The sequence below is a fragment of the Genypterus blacodes genome, unplaced genomic scaffold (assembly GCF_046128005.1).
Source record: "Genypterus blacodes isolate CSIRO-AG114 ecotype Tasmania unplaced genomic scaffold, CSIRO-AGI_Gbla_v1 ptg000082l_1, whole genome shotgun sequence".
NCBI classification, from domain to species: domain Eukaryota; kingdom Metazoa; phylum Chordata; class Actinopteri; order Ophidiiformes; family Ophidiidae; genus Genypterus; species Genypterus blacodes.
The window spans coordinates 175203-189067 of NW_027466887.1; the positions used below are offsets into that span (position 1 = coordinate 175203).

A 13865-nucleotide genomic window follows, 5' to 3' on the forward strand; every position below is an offset into this window, starting at 1 on the left:
GCGTTATTTTTGTTTGACATCATCGTGTCAGGGCCTCATTAGTAACCAAGGTTACTGAGTAACGTGGAGGCAAAATTACACCATGCTTTGTGTTGGCATCACCATCGCCATTGCGTCATATAGGTAAGTAACCATACGGACCGAAAGATCGCGGCGGCGTGACCTCGTGCTAAACTGTGAACTTTTCAAAACCACGTGGCGCTCCCAAACAGCTGATCCTGACAACAAACAAGCTGATTTCATGGAATTAAGGTTGGTTTGATTACAAATGTTATGCGACTGTTTATCTTATTTATATTGATAACATTGATGCGTAAAAGCGAAGAAAACGATATTCAGCGACGGTAACTCGTTCATTCTGCTTGTTGGATCATGAAACACGCCTGAATATTCCTTTAGCAGATAAATAACCTCACTGGAATTTAATTAATGAGACAATAAGAAATGTTTGCATCTTCATTGCTTTAATTTTCCCTTTACTAAACGATAACGCGACAAAAGTAACGAGGCGTTTATCTAGGTTGTAAGCGTTTTTGCTGAATCACCTGCATCGTCTTACTGTAAAATCAGAAGATAAACAGAACTGCAATGACTTAAATTCACGTGTAGTACACAGTGGGACCTTCTTCTTCTTTTAGTTCCAAGAATCAACTCTGACTCATGCCTGTAACAGGATTTAACAACTCAGATACTGAAGCCAGGTTTCTCAATCACTCATCACATTGAAGTCTATCCATTCAATCATTTTAACCTTCTGTCACTAAACAAACACCAAGCCCTTCAGTTTGGCCACAGCAGCATTCACACAGTATGTGTGAGTAGATGTTACCAACCACACACAATCTGTAAACACTTTAAATAAACACATCTTACAGGAAATAACCCACGAGGCGTCAGGAGGCATCAGTTGTGCGTGCAAATGTGTGGGTGTGTGGAAGTAACAAACCAGAGGAGATCAGGATGAGTTGAGCTGCCCTGGTGTTCAGCCAAACAGCCTTCCAGGCCTGAGCACAGATGTTCCGGGCCTAAGCAAACGAGCCGACTCCACCTATGATCAAACCTGCAGCAGCACAAGCAGGCAGAGAGACTGTAACAGAAGAAAGCTGGATAAACACCAGGTGGGGTCGTCACAGTAACTTACAAGGAAGCTATTTCATTTTTATGTTTAAAATATTGCTTGATTAAGGGAGTTTGTACCATTTAATGCCTAATTACAGTGATAACCTGAGGGGGCATTTATATGAATAACACCTGTGCTTCTTGATAACTGATCATTAAAAAGGTCAGAAGTCTCTAAGGATTGTTTACGTGTTAGAATTCTTGTTACTCTCCCTAACTTAGTACAAATGAGTAAATGTCACATCACATTATATTTGTAAATCTAAAACAAAAATGTGAAGCAACGTGCATTAAACTGTTTAAAAGTATATTTATATATTTTTATTTTATTTACTTTTTTATTCACTTACAATAACTGATATGTACAGTGCATTGGTTTTTGTTCCATGCAGTGGTCGCTAGAGGGCGACAATTCACTGATGTTTACGTTTCGACAAAGAGATGTGTCCTAACAGCGCACCGTAGTTTTCACAGAAACATGGCGGCCGCCGTGTCCAGGAGGTTATGTGGTATGTTTCTAGAATGTGACATTCACGCATTTTTATTTATAACACTTAGTACCATATCGTAACGTAATAATGAAGTCGTGGATCGTTGTGTTTGTTGGGGCTGCCTGTCGATCAGAATCGTAAATGTGTCTGATTTCCTCTGAACATGTCTCGTTGTTGTCATTGTGTGATCATCAGGGCTGCTGAGGCCACTGTCTGTGTCCCTCTGCTCCCGGACACCGATGATCTGTCAGCGGGCCGCCCTCAGCCTCCAGCAAGCAGGGCCTCCGCGTCTCCTCGGGGCTCCTCTGGGTGCTCCAGCGTGTCAACAGGCCCGGTGCAGCCTCCTGCACAGGTACGAGCTGCTGAACATGATGCTACATGCGTTCATAAAGAGACAACCTGAGGGGAAAGATCTCTATTTAGTCCTGCAGTAAGAGCTAGACGACTGTGTGGCTGCATTCATGAAGAGACAATAACATTATAAAGATTAGTTAAAGTATAAATCAAAGGTTACGCAACCCAACAGAGCCCAGAACCTCCAGAGGTCCGACTTCATCTGGCAGCACAGCTCAGTGTGAAGGCCTCCTGCCCATGGGTGACATCCCATGGGTGACATCATCTCATCCCTTCAAATACAAAGGGTGACACTACACTTGTCAGTATGATGACATGAGGCCTGAGTGAGGATGTCATTTGGAGAGGACCGGCTCGCCTGATTCATCATTCATCCATTTAGAGACTCTTGCCTGCTGCTGAGCAACTTGAAGACCAACAGAACAGATTTCCATTCATTGGAGACTTCTTTAAATAACAATTGTTCCTTTTGCTCTTCTGCTTTGTTGTCATTTCCTCTCAGGGTGTCTGCGCTCGTCCCCAGCCTGCTGCAGCAGCCCAACAGAAGCCTGACGTACTACAGCGTGAAAAAGGGGAAGAATAAGTCGGTGCGGTCGGTGAAAGATCGGTTCCTGCGGCTGCACTGTGGCCTCTGGATCAGACGCAAAGTAAGCTCACACTAAAGGTTTCAATTCTGTTGGTGAATTTGGACAGATGTCTGACCGCCCGCCTCTGTCCGTCTGTTAACAGGCCGGGTACAAGAAGAGGCTGTGGAAGAAGAACCCGGCTCGGAAGAAGCGTCTGAGGGAGCACGTGTTCTGTAACAAGACCCAGAGCAAGCTGTTGGATAAAATGACCACCTCCTTTTGGAAGAGACGCAACTGGTACTTGGACGACCCGTACGTCAAGTATCAGGACCGGGTCAACCTCAAATTCTGACTGCAGAGTCACTCAACGCCACTTAGCTTTTTGTTTACATGTAATAAAGTCATGAATATCAAATGATTCTGCTGTGCTTTTCCTTTTATAAAGACGTAAAAACTGTTTAGGATTTTAGAAGGTCAGAAAAATGTCAAACACAAACTTCCAAAGTTTTCCTTAATATTTAATGGGTTAAAGTCAGTTAACTAACAAATAATTAACTAAACAGGAAGAGAAATGGAAAGCCGTTAACCATCATCATCATCATCATCATCATCATCATCACCATCAAGTTTGAAGTACTTTGAGATCCTGGCCTGCCAGAACAAGAATTCTTAGGATGAACTTAGAGTTTCTTCATCAATAAAGTGAAAGTGGTTTTGTTAAGAAGCAAATAAGACATATTCCTCTCATACAGTGTGTGTGTGTGTGTGTGTGGAGGACGTCACATTTTCAGATAAAGCGCTTGAGAACAATAAAAAGTTACTTTTTCTGCACAGATCCCCGCAAACATCACTTAAGCAATCCATTAATCATAAACATGAAATGATTTAGTTCATCCATCTACACTTAAGTATACACATCTGCTACCTAGCAACAGGTTTATCTCAGCTTTACCTTGCATGGATTATAAAATGATCACCTCCAACACTAACACTGAAACTACACACACATAACCGTCATAACCAGGCCAGATTCAAAGTTTGTTTTCTTTAAACCTTTTATCCATTATAAGTACATTTCCATTCATATGCATATCAAGTGTATCTACAAGGTGAGAAAGTGAATGAAGTGTAAACAGAAGAGTTGTACCTGAGAAGCGTCAGACCACCTTAAATGATACAGTCTGCTTCCAAACATCAACAGCTGATTTGTGGTGTAAAACGTTGCCTCCGCGGTTCAGCTTGGGGTGATTCAAGAACAAGATGAGAACATACAAAGATACAAAGTGTTTCACCTCGTGCTGATGACTGAACACTTCACCCATAGAAACGCTGTAAACCTGCAAACCAATACAGTGACTCGTGTGTAACAGAAGGAGTACGGAAGTCAGATCCAGTTAGGTTTAGTGTCGCTCAGATGAAAGCAGAATATTACACAGTGAAGTCAAATAAGTTCACATTTATCTTCTCGTATCTTTGTGCTACAACATAAAGTGACACGTTTGGAACCTGGCCTGATCTCCTGATCCTTGCCAAATACACCACAAACTAAATGGAACTGAACAGTAGATTGTCAAATAGTCTGCTCCTCTGAGGACATTTCCTGTGGTAGCGACTTCTCTCTGTCTTCTCATCATCTGTGATCAAATCAATCCCGTATATATTCACCATATTCACACTTTTGGCTGATTTCATTGGATGAGGGCAGTTGTTTTAAGCTTAACATAGTGCAAAATCATTTTTTAAAACAGAACATCATTGCGTAATGTGGAGACATTTGATATTTGATGTCTCCTCTCTCTTTCTTTAAGGCTTTAATGGAGAGGTAAAGGACAGATTGTAGTCTGTCGCTGTGTTTACAATGATTGGTACGTTTTATCTGAATATGCTCTGGGGTTCATCGGCTAATTACTTAAAATAAAGGTGTGACATTTTATCAGTGCATTATTAATTGGGCTTAAAGGGGGACGTTACTAGGTTCTTCCTGTCCAAAGTTTGGAAAACGGATCACTAGGCAAAGTTTGAAAACGAGTCTCTCCTTGCTCTGATGATTATTTAATCAAGGAAATCAAGTTCAATGACCTTGTCTGTGATCTCTAGCCCATCTATGGTCGGTTCCCTGACTTTGCTGGCCTGTGACATCACCTGTGTGAATCATGTGACATCATCTGTGTGATGTCACAGTTTCCTACACCTTGGCCTGTCTCTGTGACATCACCCGTGTCCCTCGCCTGTGCGTGATCTCTGCAGATGCCAAGCCTTCATCACGCGGTTGTTTTCGATAAAGTGAATTCAAAGTGTCGCCCTTTTGAAAAACAGCCACGCCCCTTTCTCCTGCTCCTTGGCCTGAAACACATTCTGGAACGGCGACCTCATCAGTTGGTGCCAGCTGTTGTATTCAGTGACGGTACATTCTGTTTATCAAACTGGGGATCGATGAGAGGGGAGACATGCATGCATCTGTCCACCCAAACCTGATTTTTAAAAGCAATCGACTCAGTAAGATGACAAAAGAACTAAACTATACAGAAACACAAACAAAATTCAATAACCTACAAACTTAAACGTCTCTCAGCATGGAGCCCACTCACTCATCTGTCCTAACAGTGTCAAAAACCTTTTTAATTATGAACCACAAGCTATATACTCTATATAGAGGGGTCATAGGTCACTTTGGTATGGGTATACCTTATTCCAAAGCAAGGCTGCTTTAATGGTGTAGCTTTTGGCCATTCGGTATTTTTTTTTTTACTTCTTTTCCTTGCAGCAAAGGCAGCTGGAGTTTTCTTGAGGAGAGTTTCACATGGCTTCACCGTTATTGGAGAGAGCACTCCTGGATCTCGTGAGAGGCCTTAAGACTCTACGAGGAGGCTAGGGGAAAGGGATGAAGGAGAGATAGAGGAAGAAATGGAGAGTTTAGAGCGATAACAGTAATATGGAGGAGGTTTTACATAAACAAACGGTGTCATGCCAAACAAAAGTGATCTTACATGCTGAAATATATGAAGGAAAGCTGAGGAAGGAAACAATTTGGTTGCTCAGCGGGATTATTTACTTCGAAATTACATCATATATGCGTGAGGGTGAAAGCAATCCATGTGGCTCTGTCCTGTTCCCATTCTACGTTTCCAAACACGTGAGTCAATGCAATCACACAGAACAGGGCCACATTCACATTCACACTCACACATTCAGCTGTAACTCCTGTAAACATTGCATGATTCAGCCTCATCGGTGCAGAAATCCCATAATCGGCCAAAATGTCCCCAGATACAGGAGAGCTGGAGCATGATGATTTGTTTAGCTACACAACACTGGAAATTAGTGAATCAGTGTGTTAATCACCACTCTCAAGGGGCGGTTAGACTCAGGCAGCAGCTGAGCAGCCATGTTTACAAGGCAGTACCTCAGGAGCCTTCCTCTTAGTAAGCCTGTGCTGTGGAGAGCATGATGCTGTCTGCACCTGTTTCACCACCTCCTCGTGTTGCTCTGGAATCGTAGGAGAGGGAGGTGGAGAAGGAGTGTCGGGAGGGGAAGGTGTGGGTGATGGGGAGAAGGACTGAGGTGTGGTGGGCTCAGTGTGAGGCAGGGAAGGTGGAGCCGTCTGGGACAGCAAATCCTTGGTGTTCCACTGGTCCAACCCCAACATCTCATATTCAGTCGTGTCATAATCCTGCCCTGCACCAAGGGAAAGGCCGGTGGGAGGAATGAGCGTCAAGCTTGCAGGCATGTCAACCTTCCCTCTGACCTTCTCACGTGAAAGGTTTCCCAGTGTTCGTGTCGTAAAGTCTGATCATTACACCGAGCAGAGCCTGAACTAGGAACTCTAATAAGCCAGTATCAACAAAAAGCTACCGTCTGATTCATTACTACCCCCCCTCTGCGCTCTTCTTCTCTCCTCGCTATCTCCAGAATTACGACGGCTCGGGTCGATATCCACGTCGAGCACAATAACGCAGAAAGCCGAGCAAACATTTGGCCACATTGTTTACACAGTCCTGCAGACCGCTCTACCTTACGGAGCAGTTCCATTACAGAGAACTGATTTAATTAGCAGCAGACGTGTGGAGGAAATACACACCACAAACACACACTCTCACAAAAGGTCAAAGGACTTATTCTGCCTAATAAAAAGGTTCATCCTGCCCCTAGGGTCCAGATTCTTCTTTCAAATGTAACATAATCATATTCTGCATACAGCATAGTCTGCAACTTTGAACAGATCCTGACAGCAGTAGCATGTGTCTCTGTCACAGGATGTTTGGCCTGGAAGCTCTGTGTGTCCTGACATGCTCCAAACAGGAAGGCAGGACTCTGGTTAAAGGCGATTCAGGAAGACAGAGATGCTTTACAATATCTGACGACTTCAACAAGCTTGAACAGGAAGAAAAGAAATGTACAGGATGATAATGTAGGAGAGAAACAGGCCCTGTGGCTGCAGCACACTCGTGTCCACGCTCAACCACGTGAGCTCTGAATTCAACAGTGTGTTCTACTATGAAACACGAGACATCCTGGTATATAGTACGTCTCTTAATAGTATTATTTTCTTCTAGGTTTGAGGTATGAATCAATGCGTTTTCCCCTTACCCTTGTAACCCTCAGACTTGCTTCTCATCATGGGTCTGGTCCGTTGTTGTGCTGCTGCAGGTTGTGGTCCGACAGACTCTGTGCCGGTGCCGTCGGTCTGATAGGAAGACAGATCCTGCATGCTGAAGCTCCTCAGCCGGTCTGACAGAACCCCCTGGCCCTGGAAGAGAAACACGGGTCACCAGCGATCCCAGGAGCACTTGTGGCATACTGTCACATGATCTCGCTGTGCCTGAATGTAAAAACAGTGGCAGCTCTGTCTCACGGATGCCAAAAGATAAACAAATAAAGTTACCTATGTTAAAAACACAGCAGGTTTGATTACACACACCGACGCCCTTTCGTAGCCTCAGGTCTGTATACACTACATGTTCAGAGTCAGCAGTACCTTTGTTGCAGCCATGACTGCGGCTGAGGCTGCAACGTTCAGCCCTTTCCTCCCAAAATGCACCAGCGTGTCATAGCTTTTGTCCTTTGCTTGGCAGAGATAGTCATCAATGTCCTATAACACAAGAGAAAGAGAAAAACAAAAGTGAAAGGGTTAATATGGATATAATGTTGATCATATGTGTCTCTTATTATATTGTTGCTGTTGTTCTTAATGACGTGTGTCCTGACTCCTACATAAAGGAAAAGGAAAAGGGAAAGCAGGAAGGGGGAACAACACGTTTCCTTTCTGCTGTCGGGCAAAAAAAAAAGGTCATCGACGAGAAACTGGAGAAGTGAAGTGACACAAAGAGGCTGTTGTTGGCTGGACAGTGGCGAAAAATGCAATGACACACATCAACTAAGTCCAAGACTAAAGGGAAATGTGTTCAACCTAAGCCGGCCTGCATGGAAAATCAGGTAAAGGGACGGTTCACCTTTTCTTTTGAGGACAGTGTGGGATGGACAAACTTCCTGTATAAGACACTGGAGCCTTTGGTATAAGGGGAGAGGAGCCACACCACAAAGGCGATCTTCAGCTCATAGTAGAACGGAACCCTGCAATGAAGACACAACATGATGGAACCACTGAAGACAACATGAAGCATGAATCAGTCTAACACAGTGTTTGATTGACACGGTCACTTACCAACATATAAACATATCTGTAAACACTTCCACTGTAGTGAATAGGGCAAATATTATCCAGTACATCATCCATTTGACCTGAAAGGTGAAAGATAGCCGATCACTTTTTAACACAACGCATTTTAAGCTTTTCGACATGGAATAAACACAATTATACATAAGATACTTACATATTCTCTCACATCTTTTGACTTCACAGCTTTATAAGAGGAGTATGCAGGATAGAGTGTCCCAAACACGAGCCTATAGAGGACACGGAACACACACACACACACACACACACACACACACACACACACACACACACACACACACACACACACACACACACACACACACACACACACACACACACACACACACACACACACACATACACACACACACACACACAGACACACACACACACAGATCAGTAACATAAGGACTTCATTTACAATAACACTGGACTCCCTTTTATTTTCATATTTATTTAAACCCCCACATCAGGTGAGTGATATTACCTGGAATTTACCAAATCACCTCATCAGATCAATAACCTGTAATAACCACTTGTTTATGCACATTCTGTAAGATAGATATGGGTTTTCTCCCTTATATTCCATGTAAATGCAGATGACATGGTTTATATCATTGCAATATTCTAGGTATTTACTGTAAAATGCATCTTTTTGACTCTTCACAGCTTCTTCCTCCTCCCTGAGCTAAACTTAACCTAATCACATTTTAAAAATAGACCTTTCTATTTCAGCTTCACCACCTGTGTTACTGCCTGTCCCGTCAGAGAACCTGTTGAGGCGACAGCTGTGTTCGCGACCCGATCAGATTACTGACCCACATAATGTTGCACCACCACAGCGGCCCTCCCTCCACCCCCCTCACACACACACAAACACTCCACTGGGACACACTTTAAGGAGCACAAGGACACCAAACTAAACACCGTGCTTGATCAACACATAACGCCTCTGCATGGGATCAGGTCGATCCCCCAGCAAAATCCAACCTGACACGAGGTTCCAGTCGGCAGATCCGAGCCTGAGACGTTCACGTAACAGGATATTGAAATCTAAATTTAATTGCATCACTATTTAGAGGTTCGGGCCTGCTGTTTGCTCTGCTCCACACCGGCAGTACAGGCGATGATTCATACTTTGTGCGGGTAAACCGGATCAATATCTTACTGCAACACACGTGACTATATTGGTAATCAGTCAATCCCATGTTTTTACGAGATAAGCACCCAAAACTGTCCCAGCATGAATAACACATGCGGCGCAACCTGAGAGATCTGACCCATCCCTGCTGTTTTCACCAACCCGGGACACGGACACACACCAGCTTCACTCATCCCTGCGTGCACAATGACTCACCTACACACACAATAAGTGACATCTGCGGTGTGTAGAAATGAAAGAAGGCCTCTGATTCTTGCCCGACTCCGTCCTGAGTCACATTATCACACGGCGCTTTGCCACGATGTGGGCCAATCACGTCGCGTATTTGTCACATTGTAAACACAAAGCCTGGCGCTGTACCGACGGCCCGACTGTGTAGATTAGAGGGAAAATGGCGATACTATCTGTTGAATTTCTGTTTATTAAATGATATCAAAACATCCTCCGGTGGTGTTCGGTGCTGATTTACCGCCCCGCCGCCTCTCTGCACTGGCGTCTGGCTCTGATTAGAAAAGAAACCGCGGGCGGGGGGGTTTGCAGGTAGAACAAGCGGTTCCAAACACAATCGGTGACGCTGGAATGTGTTTCTGGTCTATGTCATGCAAAAACAATGATAAACGACTTACACCACGAGTCTAGAGATGATCCAGGAGACCATGGCGCTGGAGAGGCGACGGGACGCGCTCGCTGTCTGCGCCGGGGAGGAGTTTCCTCCAGATGACAGCGCTCGAAGCCGAGGCGAGGCGAGGCGCGTCGATCCAGGCGCGGCGTCCGGACGCACACAGGCGGTAACGTGATGCGGGATCAACAGCAGCAGCAGCAGCAGCAGCATATGACCCGCATCCGTAGATGGCAGTCGTGCATTGCGGAGGCGACGCTGTCATCTAGCGGCTCAGCGGCTGTGTGCGCGCTCGAGCGTACGCAGACTCGCTTTGTGTTGTGATTGTGCACCAAGGAAACTGGAACGAGCCAAATATACAAGATGAAGAGGCGGAATTAAATCATAAATAAGTGTCCCGATTGTATTTGCTCACTTTGGATGTAACAGTTAACTTTATTTCTCCACTGTAATACACCAGGCAGGGAGGATCTGCCAAATAGTGAGACTTTACCAGGCCACATGCCCCCTTCACCTGTGTGTTACCTACTGTACACACACACACACACACACACACACACACACACAGACACACACACACACACATACTCTGTCCAGCCTCCAGCCTGCAGACCAGAGCCATAAAACAAGGATAAGCTTTTGTTACAGTAGAACAAAGAGCAGCAGAGGGAGGGAGCAGAGTGGATCCCTTTGTGCCGTTTAGAACCAAGGGAACTGAATAAAAACAAGGGGAATCCTCAATGCAGGAGTCTTTTCAAACCCTGACCCTATTCTCTACAAAACACAGCAGGAGGTAAAAGGTCAGAGGTCATCTACACCTGCCCCACCTAGTTAATACGTCATTCCCGGCCACTCCCCTCTTCACTGTACGTCCGTACAGTCGCACCTGTGAGCTGCTGAGGCGGCTCTTTCAACCGGCCGGTTTGTTTCAGATCGCTGAGCGGGCTTTAACCGGGAGGCGACCGTCAGCGGGGCAAAGAGTTCAATCACAGAGCGTTTATGTGACACACCAATTCTAGTTCTAGTGATGATTGGGCACAATAAGAGGAGGAGGCAGAGTCCAGGGAGCTGCTGGTGACCCCTCTGACATTTCCTTCATCCAGGGAAGGAGGGATTGTAATGTGATGGTTAAGATAACAAACTGTCATCTCTTCTTAAAACTTTTATTTCCTTCCTTCTCGCAAATCACATAGAAAAGTATACACACGATAAATCCACAATACATGGCTTCTGCACACCCGATGGTTTGGTTTCCTCTGTGGAGGACGAAATCATTTGTGATGCCACGTCAAATCATTTCATGTTAGTGAACAAAGTGAGTAAGGGCAGAAAGCGTGCATCCTTCTGATAAGTGACCTTATACACACACACACGTAAGAATGGAGTAGAATAAACATTTGGACTGTACAGGAAACCTACAAAGCAGCTCTAGCTGACACCTCTAGCCCTGTTTGGATCAAAACAGAACAGCTGTTTAATATTGGTTGGGGAGTTTAGTCTAACAGATCTGAAGGTGATCCAGGCTGCGATTTGGCTTGATAAAGTTATTCCCTCACCTTTAATAGAACATACATACCCAGTTATCACCATGATTAAGCACAGTAGGCACCGCAGGCTCCTCATACTTACATCCTTTATACCGCCGCTTTGGATAATGTCAAGAATTATGGCTGCTAATAAAACACAAGAGGACAAACTCAACCGCTGAGATGGAACCCCCTTAAAAAATACTAAATTCATTTCAAACACAACTTTTGAAGCGTGTAGTTAAACCCAGACGATTATGTGAGAGATGATTTCATGAAGCAGAGAGGATGCTAGTCGCCTTACACCCTGCACCTGAAGTGTCTCTGTCCTGTTACCGCGGGAGCACAGCTGTTTAGAGCTAGCAGGAGTACAGTAAGTCCTCTTTAGCTCCTCAGAGCCGCTAGTCTCGACTGCATCTCCTCGATGTCCTCCTCCGACTCGTCCTCTGAGGCTGCCGTGGCTCCGGCCGGCTCCATTTCTGGCAGGGCGTCTGTGACTTTGCTGGGTGCTTTGCCAAGGGCGCCTAATGACGCAACAAAAGGCATCCAGGACACAGAACTTAGTAGCAGTCAAGAAAAACGTGTAGACGACTGATGTGTAAGACAGTTTTGTGATTAGGTTTAGGAAGAATGGCTTCACCTGCTGTGATGTCAAAGAGGATCTTGTCAATCTCCGCCTCTGCTGCCTCCTCCATGTCCTCTCCATCCTCCATGCTTTCAAACGTGTCCTCCAGCATGTCCTCAATGATGCCAGCCTGAAAGAGATGGGTGTGAAAGTGTGATGAAGCATCCCCTATTGTTTTGATAACATCACAGCAGTTGGCATCATCAGAGTTCCTTCCTCAGTTGTAGATCTGATGCTGCTCACCTTCATCATCTCCTTTGACAGGTCCCTCATCGTGGCCTGGATCTCTGGGATCTTGACGAGGTTCTGCATGGCCTTCATGACCTCTGTGCTCTTCTGAAGGGCCCCGGCTACACGGAGCACAGCTGGAAACACACACAGATGTGACAATAAGACAACAAAGCAGTGACTATCTGCCGTGCTTCCTCCTGAACTGCTGCTGTCCTCCCTGTACTCACACAGCTGGTTCTTCATGCTCAGCAGAACAGAGTTCATTTGGGCTTTGGATGTGTAGAGTTTTGCGACGGCTCGTTTGGACTGAACCAGCTCCTTTGCCAGAACCACACACACGTCCTTCTGGCCCTTTTTGGCGGCGTCTTTGATGGATCTCTTCACTTTCTCTTGTTCCCTCTGGATGTCTGAAGGAGAAATTGTGTTTCTGTTAAACACAAGAGAATACAGAGCCAGACACCGTAGAGTACAATTATTACATTGTGTGTGTGTGTGTGTGTGTGTTGACATCTAACTTACCCCTTATTTGTCTGTCGATCATTCTCATTTCCTTCCTGATTTTTGAAGACCACTCATTGATCTGTAAAGATGTTTAAAACTGCATTAATATCGTCTTAACACTGTTGGAAACATTAACAACCGTGTAAAAGGAGGCATGTGTGTCAGGTCTAGACGCCAGCAGTTGATGAAGCGGAGAAATCAGAGTTTGTTTACATCCCCTCGATTGACAGCTGATATGCGTTAGCACGCAAAGAAGCTCTTCCACTACAGATAAACATTAGATTGTCAGGTCCTAATGTAAAAGTCAGTGTTTGGACGTCATACACAAAAGACATTTACAACTCAGCGAGAAGAAGAGCAGCAACAGATTGGACAACGCTAACTCGGCTTCACTGCTAGCGTTAGCAAGGCTAGTTTAGCTCCAGTCCCGTCGTGTCCTCGGGACAGCTGGAGACAAACCTCCCGACGACATTTTCTAGCCGTCAGTGTGTTGTACTCACTAGGTCTTTAGGTGGTTTATCGTTCGTTCTACCGAATAAGCCCATTTTAACGTCTGCGTTACCTGACAAGCTAACCTGATCAACTAAACTAGCCACCTAGCTCAGCCCGTTCACGCGACACTTCCTGTTTCAGAACGATGATGACGACACACGCCACACGCCCCTATTTCATTATTTACAAATATACAGTAAATAGAAACATATTTTGTCTATTTAAATATATATTAATTAAACACAGACTGGAAAATGTTACGTGAAAGGAGTAACATAAAGTAACTTATAAATAGATCAATATGTAACATAAAAAGTATAAAAATAAAACATGGATCCGTGTTTTCAGTATAATAAATGAAGTTATTACACGAACGCGGTGCATGTCTTGTTGGAGAAGTCCACAAACTGTATCGTGACCCTGAAAAAACGTTTAATACCGGGCTCTGATATGACGTCACTGGGTAATGGCAAGTAGACCAGAGAGTGTATATGAACATAAC

At 44.8% G+C, this 13865-nt stretch overlaps 3 protein-coding genes across 3 annotated transcripts; 1 reads left to right on the plus strand and 2 right to left on the minus strand.

Annotated features, from left to right (window-relative positions):
* Positions 1–1548: 1548 nt before the first annotated feature.
* Positions 1549–2948, plus strand: mrpl35 (mitochondrial ribosomal protein L35). Its single transcript, XM_076158505.1, has 4 exons — positions 1549–1628; positions 1806–1962; positions 2467–2611; positions 2694–2948. Exons 1-4 carry the CDS (start codon positions 1598–1600, stop codon positions 2880–2882), a joined length of 522 nt encoding a protein of 173 aa, XP_076014620.1. The 5' UTR covers positions 1549–1597; the 3' UTR covers positions 2883–2948.
* Positions 2949–3257: 309 nt separating this feature from the next.
* Positions 3258–10345, minus strand: reep1 (receptor accessory protein 1). Its single transcript, XM_076158503.1, has 8 exons — positions 9996–10345; positions 8362–8434; positions 8193–8269; positions 7981–8101; positions 7506–7619; positions 7118–7277; positions 5991–6205; positions 3258–5398 (listed from the first exon to the last, which is right to left on the minus strand). The coding sequence occupies exons 1-8, from the start codon at positions 10199–10201 to the stop codon at positions 5327–5329; spliced, it is 1038 nt and encodes a 345-aa protein (XP_076014618.1). The 5' UTR covers positions 10202–10345; the 3' UTR covers positions 3258–5326.
* Positions 10346–11137: 792 nt separating this feature from the next.
* Positions 11138–13508, minus strand: chmp3 (charged multivesicular body protein 3). The gene is made up of 6 exons (XM_076158504.1): positions 13372–13508; positions 12890–12950; positions 12598–12777; positions 12383–12504; positions 12155–12269; positions 11138–12038 (listed from the first exon to the last, which is right to left on the minus strand). The coding sequence occupies exons 1-6, from the start codon at positions 13414–13416 to the stop codon at positions 11899–11901; spliced, it is 663 nt and encodes a 220-aa protein (XP_076014619.1). The 5' UTR covers positions 13417–13508; the 3' UTR covers positions 11138–11898.
* Positions 13509–13865: the final 357 nt, after the last annotated feature.